We start from the raw sequence: 18,222 nt of genomic DNA, 5'->3' as shown, positions 1-18,222 counted from the left end.
ACTATTAAATGATATAAAAAATTGAATTCATAAAAAATATTAATTTTTTTAAATATATATCAAAATACTCATATAAAACACTTCCCACAAGCATTTTTAGTTGCAAATTCACTAATAGTTATTTCTATATCAATATGTTATATCATTTCTTTTTCAATGCATAAAATGACTAAGTCAGTCAACCGTTCTTGTGTCATTGACGATCTCAAGTGGTTTTTCAATAGTTTTAACTTTAAAAAAAAAATTCCTGCAAATGCAACAGTCACCGACGTAATTAAGAAAATTTGGTAAGCAATTGCTACATTTGAATAACAATCTACTACTTTGACAAACTCAGGAATTTTAACTGCTGACTTCAACAGATTTGGTAGACATATTTGCAACATTATTGGCGAACTATTAAAAAATAGGTACATGCCACTAGGTAAGTTTTAAATTAAAAGGGTAAAACTGCATTTAAGCGATAATTAAACAAAAGAATTTGCATTTGCTTATAAGAATGATTGAAGGGAGTAAGTGTTTTTTTTTACCATCGGTTTAATCTGGTTCGGTGGGTCAGTCGTGGGGGATCGAACTGTGATCCTCCCTACCAAATTCAGCATCAATCAAACTATTTTTTGTGGAAGATCGAACCGTAATCATCGTTACCAAGTTCAGCGTCAATCATCACTAAACCAACTAACGATTGATTAGCGTGAATTATCTTATTTATTGTTTATAAATAGATATTGAATGCATGTCTCTGTGAGCTTAGCTCAGTTGGCAGGGGACATCACACTATATGTGAAAGAGCCCGGGTTCGAACCCGGAACACTTCATTTATTCATTTTAAGGTTGATTTTCTAGCCACTAGGCTACTTAAAAAAAAAAATTAATGCCATAATGTGTCTTTGATTTACGAGGCTATCCATTTCGTGATTCAGTCAATTCTCACATTAAGATAAGGGACCTAACGTCTTAACTCTTGTGGATCAACTCAACAACTATTCTATCCATCCATCGATATCACCACAGATTTTTTTAATACTTCATCATGTGGCAATTTCTGATGAGAAAGATGAAGACACACACATTGATTGACATGAAAATAATGTATTGCAATAAAGTACTGCTAAGCTACAATGACATGAATTGCAAGAGTCCAACTTGAAGGTTTCTAGCTAGCTCCTGCACACTTAGGCTAAACTCCTCATCCATCTGCATTTTTAACCCAAGATAAATAAGCTTAGTAAATTCATCAAATAAAATGAACTAGTCCTTTACACACAAAATAAACAAACTTTGCAAATTTATTGAATTAGTTTATGACATACGGAGTATACTATTATGTATTGGCAAGTTGTTTTAAATTTAAAAGTCGAAATTGTTAGGTCGGACGTCATATGACATTCGAATCCCGGCTCTCTCACTTTGTGTGAGTTTATCATATGACATTCGACATGCACTTATTTTACTAAACTCATCAATGTAGCTAGGAAAGCTTATAATGGAATTCAATTCAATCAAATTTTTTAAATACAGTAACAAATAAGTTAAGGAGAATGGATCATTTTACAATTGTCAACAAAGGGGTTTGAACTTACTACCATAATTTTTTTAAGGCAAATGCTAACATCTATCTTGTGAGCAAATGATAAACCAATTCCGAAAGTCAAATTATTGTATTTTTCAACATCATAATTCAATTTTTAAGTTCTTTAACATAGTATGCCGTAACATGTGCCTAACAAGATCCATTCTTTAAAGCTGAGATACTCAACCGTCAACGTCTATGTTGCATGGGTACTTTATTTTAGACAGAGTACCGATACCGAGTACGTACCGGGTATCGGATACCGTACCCACACCCGGGCAACATAGTATGATTTGGTTTATTGTGTGTAAATAGTGAAAAAGATAAAGATTAACTATTTTGATGTTTAAATAACACAACGCAGACGCATAGAAAATATCTTACCTCGGCAATGATGGTTATGTCAAGTTTGGTGGTTCCAAATTGCAATGTACTACTACTTGTGACCGATAGATGAAGATTCTCTATCTCTTGGATTATGTTCATCAACACACCCTTTTGTTTCTCACAATGGATTCTTATCAGCACGTTCTTCTCTGACACCCTTGCTTCAACTTCTGGCAGTGACCTTGAGGGATGACAGCAATTACCATACTCAGAATTTGATGAAGTGTTGTCTGAGACATCTTCATCTGAAGAACATGATTTTGTCTTCTCAACATATACCACAGATTCTTTGTTTATCCTTTGGTTCTTTTCTTCTAGTACTTTCACTTGTTCTTGAAGCTGTTTCACATGGGTTATAGCATCTGCTAATACAGAAGCTTTATCCATCTACACCCAAATCATTAATTAAAATTAGTAACCCTTAATTAGTATACTTAACTAATCAACAATAAAATTAATTTGGGTGTTAATATTGAGTATAAAAATTGAACCTTTTTTAAGTCTGGAATAAGTGCTGAAAGAGCTATGAACTGTTGACTAATTTTTTCTCTTCTTTTTCTCTCAGCAATTATGTGATCTTTAGCATTTCTTGTAACTGAATCAGTTTTCTTACTCTCTTGAATATTGCGTTTAGGTTCCTTTTTTTTATTTTCTGATTTCCCATCGTAATTCAAAATCTGGGCTTTTGGTTTCAAGGATGAATCAATGTTCAATATTGGATTTGGTTCTGTTTCTGGATTTTCATTGTTAAAACAAAGAAAATAGGAATGGGAAGGATCTTTCTTTTGTGTAGGGTACCCTGTGTTTGAAGGGGTAGTTTTGAGTATCTTTGTAGGCCTTTCCTCAAAGCTGTTAACAACATCACCTGAGGAATTACTCATAGTGCTTGAGGTTGTTTGAGAACAATGGCTACCACTAGATAAAGTTTGTTGCAAGTTTTCAGGTTCTTCTGGCAAAGGGGTTATGTTAATGTCATCCATGAAATTGTAATCTTCTGGTTCCTGTGAAAAAATATAAAAATTTATGTAAAATAAATGAAAAATTTAGAAGTGTGCAAACAAGAATGTGGTTGAAGAAAACATAATTGTATTTACCAAATCACATAACCAAGTTGTCCATGACTCATCAGTTGATGTCATTTTGCTAGCTGACATATCCATTTTGAGTAAATGCTCACTGCAAAAAGTAGAAAAATCTGGAATTTAGTTGAAATCAACACAAATGAAACTAAATCATATTCTGAAGGGAAAATCACATCCATACCTTTCTCTCCTAATTATGCTAATTATGTGAGAGAAGTCACTTGCCTTCATTATTCCTTTATAGAGACTAGACTCCTTCTCATATTATAAGAAGAAGAAAAAATTACTAAATTACTTTTTTATGTCTTAAATTATAAGTAAAAAAAAATCAGGTTTTATTATTTTTAAGATAGACTTTTATTTAATTTACTCTTTCTTTTTTTCTCCATAATTAATAACCAATAAATTTTTTTTTTTCCTTTTTCCAATAAACTTATCTCAACAAAAAATCATCTTTAAAATTATCAAATTTTATTTTTCTTAATAAATATGAAAATATTTTTTTCTTGCTTATATTATGGACAGAGGGAGTACCTCCCACAATAACAGGAATACAAAAATAGGATAAAATAAATCACACTTATTTAAAAATAAAATTACACTGTTACCCAAAAAAAGATAAATTATACTTATTAAAAGAAAAAAAAAATCTCTCTTATTTTTTTCTTCGCTAAATTGGATTTTCTGCCCTCTAATTTTTCACAAACTTGTGATTTTTTGGCAACTTAACTTTAATAATACTAACATTTTTGACCCATTAATTTGCACAAACTTGTGATTTTAGCTCTCTAACTTTAATTTTTTTTGCAAAAGAATGATTCATACAACATGGGACAAGTGACTCATATGTCACGTCAACATGTCTTGTCACATGGAAAATGACTCACACATGAGGCAAGTGGCTTACATGTAACGACAGCGTCTTGTCACATGGAGTAACACTCATGTCACGTCAGCATGTTTTGTCACATGGAAAATGACTCACATGGTCACATGTCATGGCATGTGAGTCATTTTTCATGTGGCAAGACATGCTGACATGACATGTGAGTCACTTGTCATATGTGTGTTGACTTGGTTAGGAGATCAAATCTCAAGTTTGTGAAAGTTAAGAGACCAAAAGTGCTACTATGAAAATTAATAAGTCAAATTGGAAGTTTGTTAAAGTTATGGGACAAAAAAATGCAATTTAGCCTTTTTTTTCTTCACATGTTCAAATACTTGTTAGTCCATTATTGACCATGATTAGGAAAAAATGTTGGATATATAAGAAATGTGATTTTATACTTAATTTTAAAAATAAAAAAAAAGTCGGCATGTGACGTAGAGCTAGAGTTGTCAAAATGAGCTAGCTCGTATGGGCTGACCCACCAAGCCCATATAAATGTAGGCCTTGAGCCTTAAAATATCAGCCGGATTTTTTAGGGCTTTTTAGTCCAACTCGAAAAAGTCTAAATTTAAATAAGGGCATTTTGGCCCCGCCTGATAAAACTCGATGCCCATCCGAGCTAGTCTGCTTAGGGCCAAGTAACTTTTTGACAGTTCTAAAACTATCAAAATGGGTTAGCCCGTATGGGGCCACCGGTCAAGCCATCTGATTCATATTTTTGAGAACTAGGAAATAATGTATAACGATATTTTAAATGCACTAAGGTATATTCCTAGCTAGTATATACCATAATTAAGCTTAGTATATTTAAATTGAACCATAGTAGTAGTACTAAACTAGGTAGTACTGTAGTCTCTCCTGTTCTATTTAGGTGTTCCAATTGAATTGTTATACTGTATGATGATGATGATCACCGGTTAGTCTCATTCAACAATTGAGCGCTCGCAGTATAATTGAGTGAGTATATATCTCCATTAATCATATGCCGTTAAGTTTTATTACAAACATACGAGAGTCAACTTAACAATCGGTACACTAGGTGAAAGAATTTCATAGCTTAATACAAACATTTTTATTTATTTTGGAGTTTCTTAAGAGTTGATATCTACGACAGTTATCACACTAATTCAATGTAGATTAACTTATCTCTCATTATTTGGTGCTGGGTGGAGCACTTTAATTCAGCATGTAGGTAGTTCTTTCTATGACTTAACTCTGAATAAATGTTAAATGAGTTTAAATTTCATCTCAAAAACTAACTCGAAGGGTTGTGTGTTCACATCCATTTATATATTCAACAATTTGGAAATATGAGTAATGTGAGACTCCAATCAACTTCAACACTCACGCACATGTCTAGCGTGAGCCTGAGTTCAATTTCGACATTTGCAATCTTTAACCGAACTCTGATAGCATATTAAATTTTTATATTGGTCTGGCCTAACTCATCCTTAAAAAAAATTAATTTTTAAGGTGAGAATTGTCTCTTACTTATAAATTCTTGTCTAGGCCAACTCACATCCGATGTGAGACTTCTTAACACACTCATTGATGTCCAACATTATTGGGCTTGATGCGTGAATATAAATGATGGGTGTCATGATAATGGATATCCCAACAAATTTTGGCGAGACTCTGATACCATCTTAAATGAGTTCGAATTTCATCCCAAAAATTAACTTGAAAGATGAAGATGTTGAAATATATTTATACATTCAACTGTCCAGAAATATGAATAATATGAAACTTCAAAGAATTTCAACCATAAATATCCGACCAGGAAAACAAATCTTTTAGGCTTATATTGAATAATTTTATCTAGTCGATGTAGACTTTTCTCATGTGCTTAGATTGATTATGAATGAAAATGGTTTAAATAATTTAATCAAACTTTTTTTCTAGTGGAAACATTTTTTTATAGGAAACATACTTTTGTAGGAAACGATTTTTGTGTTTAAATTTTACTGAAAATTTAGTGGAACGAGATGTCCAAAAAAATATTTTATAAAAGGAGCTCAACTTTTAGTGAATAATAAAAGAGGGACGTTATAGACATGTTTAACATTTAACAATATGATTCACCAACAATATTAAAAGCAAGTGGAGGATAAGTTATGGGTTGTCGATACTTAAATTAATGAAACAAAATCACTAACACTGTCTAATCCAGTGTGTAAGATCATCAAATTGAACATAATCTCGTACTTAACACATCTAGTGGCACAAAGCAAAGAATCTTTTCCTGTGCTGAACATAAAAAACTGAAATTCAAATTGAACAAACAACTCCTTGGAAAAATATCATGAGATGCCCAACTGCTATGATATCCATGGCTCAGATCTTGAGGTACTTATCCCATTACTTATTTTGGAAAAATTATTTTTTTAACTATATAGGGTACACATATTAAAATAATAACAACTGCTTTGCTGTATGTATGTAGTTCAAGTAATAGATTATTTTGAGACTTTGTATAATATGAAAGAGTGGTTCAATTTGTGCATGATGCATAAGTCATGAAAAATATTAATGAATATGAATTTTATAAAATGGTTTAATGCGATTATGTCACTACAACAATTGTTGTCTTTGGCAACAATGTTTTATGCAACATGTAAAAATTGTTACCTAAAAGTGGCTTAGTCAACACATTATGACTGTTGCCAGTTCTTTATAGGAAACGCTAAATAATTGTTCCCTTAAACTGAAAAGGGAACAGTTACGGACTGTTATTATGATATTTCTTTTGCAATAGTTAACAACTGTGCCCCTAGATATTTGTGGGAACAATTTTTAGCTGTTACATTATTTATGAGAAAAGGCTACATTTATGCACTGTTACTTTTAATATTCAACATTACAAAGTTTTTTATTTAAGTTTATTTTTTGAAAGATAAATATTTGACTATGTTATTATAAGAGAAATTCTTAGGTGAGCCATCACCTAAGCACTAATGATTAAACACAAAATCAATCACATAATTACAACTAATTAATATATTAAATAATTATAAATAATTAATAGAGAAACAACTAAAATCAAATCTCTATAAATAAGGAAAGAAAAAAAAAAGTTATATAAAAAAACATGTGTTGTGCACTTTATTAATTTTTTTTCTTTCTAATTGCTCTTTTTTTTTTTCTTCTAAGCTCTCTCTTTTTGTTTTTAATTTCCATGTTTCAATTATTTTTATGTGAACACTTCAGTGATTAATACATTGTCATGTTAAGTATAATGTCTTATCATATTTTGATACTATAACTTATATTTACATAATTTATATTTTAAAGAATTTTCCGTATGGAATAGCGGTGTCCAATAAATAATAATACAAATTCGGTACTAATAAAGAATATACCTTATTTTTATTCATTATTATTTTTGTACTTTTAAAAAACTTATGGACCGTCCAAAACTCCAAACTATTATGAATTTGTTGGATAAAAAAATAGTGAATAATTGATAAACAAACTTAGTAAAATTAACGGTTGAATTATCTTATTAATATAGTGCCATAAAAATATTTAATTTTAGTAAAAAAAAATATTTAATTATTTTCAAGTAAATAAAAAAAAAATAAAAAGAAAGCTTAGTATGTAAAGAAGGAAAAAAAAATAATGAGCGTGAAAATAAATTATAAAGTACACATGTATGTTTTTTTTCTTCTTCTTATTTATAGAGATTTAGTTTTGTTAATTTATTTTTTTTGGTTATAGAGATTTGATTTTATTAATTACTAATCTATTAATTATTTATCTAATTATTTAATGAGTTGTAAATTATGTGATTGGTTGTGCTTAATCATTAATGATTAGGTGAAGACTCACCTGACAATTTCTCTAATTATTATAAAAATAATAATAATAATTTTACTTCGGTACAAAACACTAGTCCAATTCCCTCAAAAAAAAAAAAAAAAAAAACACTAGTCCAATCTAAATACAAAACTCCACCGTGTGCCTTCCTTCTCCTTCGTCTCCTACTCTTCAAACACCACCGCAAAATCGAAAATCTACCTCAATCTGTAGCTCTCTAAATTACCTCTCACTGTTCAATCCCTAGATTTTTAGGGTTTCAGATCTATATTCCCTTTCACCATTCAATCCCTAGCTTTTTAGGGTTTTCGATCTATTCCTCTTCCTCGTGTTTTTTCTTTGACCAAAATTAATGGCTTCAATCCGAAAGACCCTATCTCCCCGACCTTCTTAGTGGCGTTATAGTTTCAGAGATTATCTAGCGGCGTTGGTGGCTACGATAAGGGTTTCATGGTTGATCATGTAAGCTTTAGCTTAAGCACGAACACTGAGAAGGAATTAACAGATTGTAGATCTGAATTTGTTGAAGGATTTTTTCTGGTTTGTGGTTCTAGGTTTGTCTGTTCTTTTTTCTTCTAGTTTGTTTTTCTGGGTTTGTTTGTTTTTGTTGTTGTGGCTGAATTTTTTAGGTTAATTTGGTTATGAGATATCGATTGTTTGGCTATGAGATTCTGGCTGAATTTTTGTGGCTCAATTTAATGTTAGGAAGAAGCATTTTAATGTTTTAACTCACTGTTATGCAGGTATTTTGGTGGGGTTTTTGAAATCAAGTCATGTGTGAATCCACTGAGATAAGGGAAAACATCTTCTAGAGTTCTAGCAAACTATATTTTGTCAATCTCAAGTCATTTTGCAACACCAAAGTAAGCTTAGTTCTTGTGGTTAAATAATGTACATTCCTTTTGTTTGTTTTTTCAAAGAAGGTGCTTGATGAAATATCTACTTATAAAACTTTGTTTAGGCTAAGCTATGTTTATTCTCTATGAATTCGAACTTCTATGTATCATGTAAGTAGTGGTAAAGTATTTCTTTTAATGTTAAATTAAATTAAATTAAACTATGCCTCAATATTTTATTCCTTTGTTGATATTGTTATTTCCCTGCCATGAGTTCCAACAATATATCTGCCTCACGACCTTCTTGAGAAATAACAAAAAGAGCACTAAGATTGCATATGTTATATGTTACCTATGAGAATTCAGACAGAGCAGACACAACACTCTCAAAAGAAAGAAATAGTTTTAGTTGGTTATCATATACTTATATTATTCCTAATTCTTAATGTTATGGTGCTGCTATCCGTGTTTTAGCTTGTGGGGAGATGAGAACTGCCTTTCTAGCTTCGGAAGGCAGTAGCGGTGGGATTCTTTCTTTGCGAAACAAGTTTTTTATTGCTTCAGTCGCAGCAGATTGCTACTTTCTTTGGATGTGGTTTTGCTATCCAGTTTCAATTAGGTGCTGCTGTGATCTGTTGTGTGTTTTGGTGTTGCTATCCGGGTTGGTTTGTCGAGTAATTGGATGTCTATGACAGTATTCTTGGATGCTCTGCTATTTTGTGTTTGAGTTCAAGTTCCCCTTGGTTTAATTTGGTTTTATGCTATTTTTTATTTTGTGTGGATGCCATTAGCTTATGTTTCTCTCTGGTGTGCACCCTTTGTGGCCTTGTGTGGGTGTTGGTAGGTATAATGGGATTGGTTTTAGCGATGTGCTCCCTTCCCCCTTACAATGCTATACAACCTTGGTTTTAGCGATCAATAAAATTTATAGTTTAAAGAAAAAATGGTAGATTGGCAATTATATTTTAACATATACTAGTTTGTTGTTCTTGTGAATATGATCGTTTGTTGTTCTTGTATGTATAGTTAAGAATAAGAGCAAATGCATCAATTATTGGAGAACTCAATTTAATTGGGTTTGAAACGTTCAAAAATAGTTTATAAGTATGTTTGTGGTAGTATGCTATCTTTGATTGATGTAGTTTTGGGTCCTCATTATGTTTTTGTTCAGCTATTGATTAATTAAGTTGGTGTAGCAGGTTTTGCATTGGAGAAATACGATGAAAAGGAATTACGATCAAAGAAAGGTTGGAATTGATAATGATCGTTTAAAGAAAGTAACATAAGGCATATTGTAGGTGATTCTTCGTATGATTAAGTAGCCAAGATTGTGGGGGTATTGAAAGGAAATTTACTATTTTACAGTTTGCTCAATTTTAGTTGTATTTATAGTTTTGAGAAAATATTGTCTTAGTTTGTATTAAAAAGTCATGGGAGCATTAACCATGACTTTAGGTGTTTTATAGTTTTTTATTTGAATAAGTCTTCAGGTGTTTTATAGTAGCAGTACATGTTTGCTACTTTTTAGTACCCATACCATAGAGTGGAGGTACTCCACTATGCATTTATGTAATACTATACAAATATTTGAATAAAGGATTTCATGTATTTTTGCCTCATTTTTATTTCAAATGTATAAATTGAATATTAAATTTGGTCAAAATATTTTTAAAATTATTGTCTATATTAATGCATATTTAAAAATATGTTGCGTTTGTACCCAAAAAAAAAAATTTAAATAAAAAAAATATGTTGCCTATATGTAACAGGGACACTTGAAAATTGTTCCCTTTGCTTAATCTTTTGGTAACAGTTCTGAAGTGTAAATAGAATCGGCAACGGGTAAAAACTGTTGCCTAAAGTTTGCTGAACAACTGTTCCCTATTTCCGATAGCTTTGGCGACGGTTTCTAAAAGTGTGCCCAAAACGCGAAAAAACTGTAACCATAGATAATAGGTAACGCTCGCTTATAAAACGGGTGGAAACTGTTCCCTATACTTTTAGGCAACAATTTTCATGGTTTAGGCTACAATTTTGAACTGTTGTCTAAAAGCGTAAATGTTGTAGTGTGTGTTTTAAGGGCCTGATTCTCTAGCAAATGAATATAACTTATCGATAATGTGTTTCAGGTTACTCGTTTCAACAAAATGATCACTGATGATTTGAAATGAATCACTCCAATTTTAGCTCTCGATAATGTGTTTCAAGTTACTCGTTTCCAAACTTGCAACACAGTCTCTTTCTCTAGGTTAGAGTTGAGATTGAAATTGGGTTCCAAAACCCATTAAATTTATTTTCTTTCACAATCCCATTAATTAACTTGCATGCAAAAACTAAAAATGCAATAGATAGTATTTTTTTTTAGGTTTAATTACTTCTGGTCCTTCTATTTTATTAATTTCTGGATTTTTTGTTCCCTCCTAATTTCACAAATTTGGCCTTTTAATTTTGTCAATTTTTAAATTTAGGTTCCCTAATTTTGCAACTTTTGTTCTCTATTCGAAATAATTCAAGTTTTATTTTTGGTGAGAATAATATTCGGTCAGATTTACTTACTTCGCAGCTGGATTATAAATTACCGAACTCTCTTCCCTTGAGAACCTGAAGGTTAAGTCCTACCACAATTCTTGATGGAAACGTGAAATACAAATAAATTTGTACATTTAATGGAGAATAAGGGTGTGAGGCAATTAATATGTTACACTTCATCCTTTTTTAAGTGTCGTTTTAGAATAAAGTTTTCCAACTAATGTAGTGAACTATTATATTCTTTTTTCAATTATACCCTCATTTAATCCACCATTTACACTCTCTTTCAAGTAAATTTAGCATATACACTCTATCTCCATTAAGTTTTACGAAAAATGAGAACTGAAATTATTGAGACAGTAAGAGTATAAGAATTTAAACTAAACGATGCTTAAATATGAACAATTTTTTTTCTTTCTAAAACAACACTTTAAAAAGAAAATGAGGGAGTATGTGAAATGCAGAAAAAGAATGCTCAAGGAAATAAAAATTAACAAAGATTAATGTTGGATTTAAATGTACGTCAACTATGAATTGAAAGAATGTTGAATTTATATATAATGTGAAGATTAATATTTTGGCGGAGATTAACGTATCTCTCGTGATCTTAAAGCATTTGACCCGATGTTTTTTCTGAATTATATATATTAGTAGTTTTTTTTAACATATTGAAAGAACTTGAACTATATACCTCTAACTTTTTAACATTTAGTTCAACTAGTTCAAATAGTGTAGCTACCCATCTCACCCCTATACATATGTGATGTGAGTAACTATTTATTATAACTTGTTGAAACTTCAACACTCACACTAATTAAGTAAAGAATAAAAAACATTCACACTAATTAAACGTTATGTTTTATTTATAATTGAGTTTTCTAAGATTAACATCACCGTAAACATTGTGTCAGAACAAAAATAACTCGTAACATAATGCATATAAGACAGTATAATAAATGAAACATGTGGAGTATATGAATACGTACGAATCTCTTCATAATTTTATTCATGTTACCTCAAAAATGTACAGAAAATGAAGAAAAAATATCCGCAATACTAAAAAGTAAAAATACACAAGGCAATACATATAATGAGACAGAAAATGAGACCACACCACAACACAAGGAGCATGGCTTAATCAACGGATCATGCCATGGACCTCTATCCTTCAGAAAGTCAATATCTTGTAGGACCACAAAGTCACGTGTCGAAATATAATTGGTTGATTCAGATTTTCCATTACCATTTGAATTGGATTATGAGTTGGTAATTGTTGGGTACGTTCATAATAGAAGTATGATTATAGATTTATTTATGATTATTATTGTTGCATTGTACCCACTACTTGGACCACAAGTTCGTTCATATTATGACATGTATCTTAATGCAGCCACGCGTAGGCTTTTTATAAGGCCATTTCTTGTCAATTTGTACCCCGTTCCCATCTGCAAAAGAAAATTTCAAGTGGAAAAATCAGTGTATCTTTCTCAAATAATTAACTAGGGTATCCATATATATAAGTCTAATAATTGATTTTACAAAAAATTTAAAAATTGCCTATGAAAAGGAGAACAAAATATGTACATTTATAAGGATAAAGATTGAAAGGGACACACACGATCAAAGTAGGGAACATATTTTATTTATTTATGAAAATTGTCAAAATACAAAAATAAAATATTATATTTCTTCATCAATGACATATTTGTTATCTTTTTTAGCATACATACAAAAATGAAAAATAAAGTAGAAAGGGAGTTTATTATTATTAAAATAATTAAAACATGTGATTTTTGCTTGTGTGTCTAAAAGATTTGGTTTCGTGGCTGTGATCTAACCACACAAGAATTATCCAATCTTGCAATTAAAATGCTATAGGGTTATTGAGAAAAAATTCCTTATATTTTTGGGATTAACAAGATGAATTTTGATTTTATTTAAAGATAAGTAATTTACATATATGGTGTGCATGTTTGATGTAACGTTAGATCGGACAAAATCTTAGTTGTAAAGTTGCATGCATATGATTTTGTCGAATTTACCCAAATACCAAACAAATTCTTACTCCCTCTCGTTACTATTAATCATATAATATAATAGAGGTAGGATGAATAGTTCAACTGATTTAAGGAGTTGGAGGTCTATGATTCGAGATAAAAACTAATGTAACAACTAGAGACTAATTATTATTATTATTTTGTTTTAAAAGTTGATACTAGTAGTATTCTTTAATTTACCTGAGCAACGATGGTTATGTCAAGGATAGAATCCCCAAAAGGTAGGACACTGCTATTAACAACAAAGAGATTAAGCTTTTGAATCTCAAACAATACTTTGAGCAAAAGACCCTTTTGCTTTTTGCAGTGAATCCTTATGAGTACGTCCTTGTCCAAGATTCTTGCGTCCACATGGGGTTCAAGAACTTCATTATTACCACTACCAGCTTCAGCTTCAGATTCATCATTGCTTGATGAATCGTAACTTAGTTGTGGTCCATTATTCATTGTCACTACACACTCAACAGGACTAGTACTATTACTATTCTTGTTCTTTTCCTCTAATACCTTCAAACGTTCTTGAAGCTCTTTCACATACTTTACTGCATCTCCTAGGACTGAAGCCTTGTCCATCTGTACATAATTCATTCACAGTGTCCCAGACCACTCGTTAGAAATATCTTAATAATAATAATCAAGTTTAATTATTATGAGATATAGTGTAACTTATTGAGATGTATTGGTAAAAAGCATATTCTTTGTACATGATGTAAAGTAATTTTGTTTTGTGCACATCAAATAAAGTATAATCTAAAATGAATTGATGGACCATGACAATTGCATCATGTTGATGTGGATTGATCACTCGTTGAGACATCAACTACAATTACTAGCAATATTAGGTGTTTGTGTGGGCATTGCCTGCCCCAAATGTGGGTACATTTTGATTTTGTTGTTGGTCATCTCGTGAAAGTTTAGCTTTCCTTTTTGGAAAATGCTAAACAATGCTCCCGGGATATTAGTTAAGGGAGCAAAAATAGTAATTTGACACTGAAATTTGTGCCGTCAACTTCTCAAAAGTTTAAATAGTATTATTTTCTATTCAAAACTTTCTTTTTTTAGTTTTCTTAACAAGTGTCTCGAAAACACCAGTTAACATGACCCTTTTTTTTTAAAGTTCGGTATTTGGTATAGTGTCGTCAATGTCCTGTCCAAATTATGAATATTGAGTCTATTTTTTCTTTTTCCAAGTCATATTTTTTTCCCGAATTTATAATTTATACAATAAATAAATAAAATAATATTAGATATATCTATAAATTGATGCCTAAAAAAGTCGTGTCTTGGATCTCCGCTCCTCGCAAACACTAGATGACAAAAAAACCCAAATTCGAGAGATCCACTCGAACTCAAACTCAAGTCAACGGGCGAAACCCAATTTGACTGGGTTTAGGTTTGGGTTCGGGTGACACCCGATAATATGGTGTGAGTTTGGTATCAGTCAAACTCACACCCGAAACCCATACACACACCCGAAACATTTTATAATTACCTAATTACCCTCATAGTCTCCCTCAATTTCCTCGGAAGACCTTAAATTTTAGTTGTAATTTAATTTCTTGAAAGTCTATATTGTAATTTCTTGAAAGTCTATGTTTGAAATTCCCTGGAAGACCTTAATTTTAGTTGTAATTTAATTCAAAGTCTATGTTGGAATTTAATTTCTTAAATTTGCAAATTATTTTCAAATGTGCTGCGGGTTTGGGTTTGGGTGAAAAAAACCCAAACCCAATGGGTGTGGGCGTGGGTGTTGTTTTGCCACCCGAACAACCTTTGGATTTGGGTTTGGATTTGGGTGATGATTTCGGGTGTGGGTTTGGTAAGTATCAAACCCGCACCCATGGGCGCCCGTTGTCATCCCTACTTTTTGGAACCCCTGTTTGTTTGGTACTCCCTCCATCCCATTATATAAGAGCTACTTTGACTAAATGTATTATTCATTCATCTTTTTTTGACTATATTTTTCTAATAACATATAAACGTAAATATTAGCATATGAGATCTTGTTTGATTTGGTTTGAAGAGTATTTTCAAAATATCAAGTTTTTATGATTTTTACAAATAGACAATTAAAGATATTAGAGATCAAAGATGTTCGTTGACATACGTGTTGTGGTCAACTAGGTCTTATATTTTGGGACGAAAGGAGTATAAGATTAACTAATTTGGAGGACTAATTTCAGCTATTAACAAGAGTCTAATTAAAGTCAAGTATGAGTAAAATGAGAATGAATTGTCTCTCGTGAAAAACAACCGGAGGAGATGCAGTGATATGATCCATCATTCATTTAATTTATTTTATTATGTAAGTTACTATTCACATCTAAACTAGGTTATGATTTCACTTAAGAAAAAAGGGACCGAAGAGGATCCTCTCCCGAGTAAAATTATATATGAAATAGTCTAATAACCTAAAACTAGAGTAGAGTAAGTTATGAGGTATCAAGTCTATATACATGAGGGGAAATTCTACTATGTAGAGTAAGTTATGAGGTATCAAGTCTATATACATGAGGGGAAATTCTACTATGGGCACAAGCCTAAATAAATTTAGTTTAGACATACTCACAATCAAGATTAAAAATTAAAGATAAAGTAATTAAATTAATATTGATTGATGTAATAATTTTATTTTTCTTTTAATTTTTTAAATTGACGTGTGTGTCTAAATTTATGTCTATTACATTTGTGCCTATAGAAGAATACCCCTATACCCGAGTTAAATTACATGTTTTTTGTTTTGATTATTTTTTAGTGAAGATAAACACCAGTTTGATTTGTTAAAATTAAAGTTTGAATAAAACAATTTTAGTTGTCCTGTCTTTAATTTAAAAACTGTTCTAAATACCGAAAAAATCCGAAGATAAAAAGTGGACAAAAACAATGAATATACTAATTGAATTGTACTTACGATTACTTTTTCCTTTACCTAATTTTTTTTCTTCATTTATAGAAGTTGAAAGTGACTTTAAAAATATAAAATTAATTTTTTCATGAATATACTAATTGTCATTGAGTTGTACTTACAATTATATTTTTTTCTTTACCTAATTTTTTTCTTCATTTATAGAAGTTGTAAGTCACTTTAAAAATATAAAATTAATTGTCATAGATGTTTATTCATTTCAAATTAATAAATTTGTTTCTGTCGACATAAAGAACTCAGTCTTTTCTAACAAAAAAAAAAAAAACTCAAACTTTAATGCGGAGTTCAATTCCCATAAATAGAAAGTAATTCAATTTTATTCCTTCAACAAAAAAAATGGTAATTCAATTTTAAATTACTTATCTTTAATTCTTTTTATATCCAAACATAAAATTAATACTCCTGTGTCGTTCTCAATTTTAATAATTAATTTACAAAAAATTAAAAATAAAAAAATCACCCTGGACCAAAAAATTAAATAAAAATCACCATCATAAAATCTTTGAGTTTGTGAAAAAAATCTTGATGAGTTAGTTCATGAATGAGAAATTAGAGTACTATACCTTCTTCAAACCAGGAATAAGAGCAGCTAGAGCAATTAAGCATTGGCTAAGTTTCTCTCTTCTCTTTCTCTCAGCTATGATGTGGTCCTGATTATGTGCCACAGACCTCTTACTCCCTCGATTTTGAGGTAATTGAACATGTTTTTGTGATGACAATGGAACAACCTCGTTCTGTTTTGTAGTGTTTAAGGTACAGTCAAAAGAAAGAATCTGAGAAGTTGTTGAAGAAGGAGAAACAGGGGAAACATCTTGCAAAATAGTGTTTGGTTTCAACTTTTTGTTTGGTCTTTCCATAGAATAGCTTTCAGATTGTTCTAGTAAAATTTCATCTTGTTGAAGAACACTTGCTATGTCATGTGTAAGAAATTCTTCATCACCAAACAAATTTTGTTCACATTGTTGAAACAAATCACCACAACCCTCTATGTCAATTTCTTCAAAGAGCTGAACAAAATTTTAAAATGAAAACATAAATAAATTCAGTTCAATTATGCATATAATTAGTACTATATATGTAATTAGAGCAATATATTGAAAAAAAATTCTTACCATATTAGATAACCAGCTAGTTGATGATGTGTTTGAAGATGTGTTTAATTTATCCATAATAGTATTGATATTATTGAATTAATTACACCTTTGGTTCACAGTATTTCAGAGATTGTTGTTCCAATTTTACGTATAGAACGTGTCCTTTATATAGACTCTCTAATTTACCTTCCGGAGACCTACCAAGGATTTGTACCATTAAATTGTTATTACTATATTACCCCCCCCCCCCCCCTTGTTTTTTATAATAATTTTTTTTTTTTTTTAGATAAAGGCCAGTGTAGTGCAAAGGCATCAGTTGTAGAAACTTGACATCCCAACTATGTTGGCACCCCAAGCACCACCAATCATTTGCAGCACCACACATAAAAATTTATTGAAACAAAGCAATTGAACATTGGGGGGACTAGGCCAAAACCCAAGAAAAACAATCAATTGAATCTATAAGAAGGCAAAGCTGTCCTATTGCGAAAAAAGTCATCACCAATAAAACTAGGAACATTATCCCACCAGTGATCTTCCCGAGACGTTAAACTAAAATTTGCAAGCTTATCAGCACAACAATTTCCTTCCCTAAAAATATGAGAAATTCTAAAGTTCATAAGGGAGCAGAAATAGATACAATTATACCAACGATTTCTAAGCTTCCAAGGAATTATATGATGATTATTGAAGGCATCCACTACTAGTTTAGAGTCGCATTCGAGCCAAAAATTATGCCAATGATTTTGATGAGCAATTTCAATAGCATGCATAGCTGCAATTGCTTCAGCAAAGAGAGAAGATTGAATACCCAGATACAAGCTAAAGCAACCTTTGATTCCTCCACTTGAGTCACGAAAAATACCACCAGCTGAGGCATACCCCGGAGAACCTCTCGCTGCACCATCAGTGTTTGCCTTTATCCAACCAGTCGGAGGAAAAGACCAAATAACCTCTTGTATCTTCGGAGCGGGACCAGCATGACTCACAATATTAAACTCTTTTAAAGCTTGAAAGTCAGTAATACAGTTGG

At 31.1% G+C, this 18,222-nt stretch overlaps 2 protein-coding genes and 1 long non-coding RNA gene across 3 annotated transcripts; 1 reads left to right on the top strand and 2 right to left on the bottom strand.

The window, feature by feature from the left end:
- Positions 1 to 885: 885 nt before the first annotated feature.
- LOC123911002 (transcription factor bHLH18-like) lies at positions 886 to 3,277 on the bottom strand. The gene is made up of 5 exons (XM_045962315.1): positions 3,224 to 3,277; positions 3,055 to 3,136; positions 2,452 to 2,961; positions 1,958 to 2,347; positions 886 to 1,197 (listed from the first exon to the last, which is right to left on the bottom strand). The coding sequence occupies exons 1-5, from the start codon at positions 3,271 to 3,273 to the stop codon at positions 1,117 to 1,119; spliced, it is 1,113 nt and encodes a 370-aa protein (XP_045818271.1). The 5' UTR covers positions 3,274 to 3,277; the 3' UTR covers positions 886 to 1,116.
- A 4,541-nt stretch (positions 3,278 to 7,818) lies between these two features.
- On the top strand, positions 7,819 to 10,202 carry LOC123909632. Its single transcript, XR_006809977.1, has 3 exons — positions 7,819 to 8,301; positions 8,491 to 8,610; positions 9,783 to 10,202. It is a non-coding gene; the product is annotated as an uncharacterized LOC123909632 (long non-coding RNA).
- A 1,881-nt stretch (positions 10,203 to 12,083) lies between these two features.
- On the bottom strand, positions 12,084 to 17,336 carry LOC123910301 (transcription factor bHLH18-like). The gene is made up of 4 exons (XM_045961399.1): positions 17,208 to 17,336; positions 16,659 to 17,102; positions 13,350 to 13,742; positions 12,084 to 12,557 (listed from the first exon to the last, which is right to left on the bottom strand). The coding sequence occupies exons 1-4, from the start codon at positions 17,262 to 17,264 to the stop codon at positions 12,480 to 12,482; spliced, it is 972 nt and encodes a 323-aa protein (XP_045817355.1). The 5' UTR covers positions 17,265 to 17,336; the 3' UTR covers positions 12,084 to 12,479.
- Positions 17,337 to 18,222: the final 886 nt, after the last annotated feature.

This window comes from Trifolium pratense, linkage group LG2 (genome assembly GCF_020283565.1).
Source record: "Trifolium pratense cultivar HEN17-A07 linkage group LG2, ARS_RC_1.1, whole genome shotgun sequence".
In the NCBI taxonomy this organism is placed as follows: domain Eukaryota; kingdom Viridiplantae; phylum Streptophyta; class Magnoliopsida; order Fabales; family Fabaceae; genus Trifolium; species Trifolium pratense.
The sequence above is the reverse complement of the archived record's forward strand: the minus strand, read 5'-3'. Positions and strand labels throughout refer to the sequence as shown.

Bases quoted from the DNA above. Each gene is read 5' to 3' on its own strand.
- LOC123911002 (XM_045962315.1), bottom strand. From the start codon at position 3,273: ATGAAGGCAAGTGACTTCTCTCACATAATTAGCATAATTAGGAGAGAA. The intron at 2,962-3,054 runs GTAAATACAATT...ATTTTTTCACAG, and splicing joins CAACTTGGTTATGTGATTTG to GAACCAGAAGATTACAATTT. The intron at 1,198-1,957 runs GTAAGATATTTT...TTAAAAATGCAG, and splicing joins ACATAACCATCATTGCCGAG to ATGGATGAGGAGTTTAGCCT.
- LOC123910301 (XM_045961399.1), bottom strand. From the start codon at position 17,264: ATGGATAAATTAAACACATCTTCAAACACATCATCAACTAGCTGGTTA. The intron at 13,743-16,658 runs GTATAGTACTCT...AATTATGTACAG, and splicing joins TTATTCCTGGTTTGAAGAAG to ATGGACAAGGCTTCAGTCCT. The intron at 12,558-13,349 runs GTAAATTAAAGA...TTTCTTTTGCAG, and splicing joins ACATAACCATCGTTGCTCAG to ATGGGAACGGGGTACAAATT.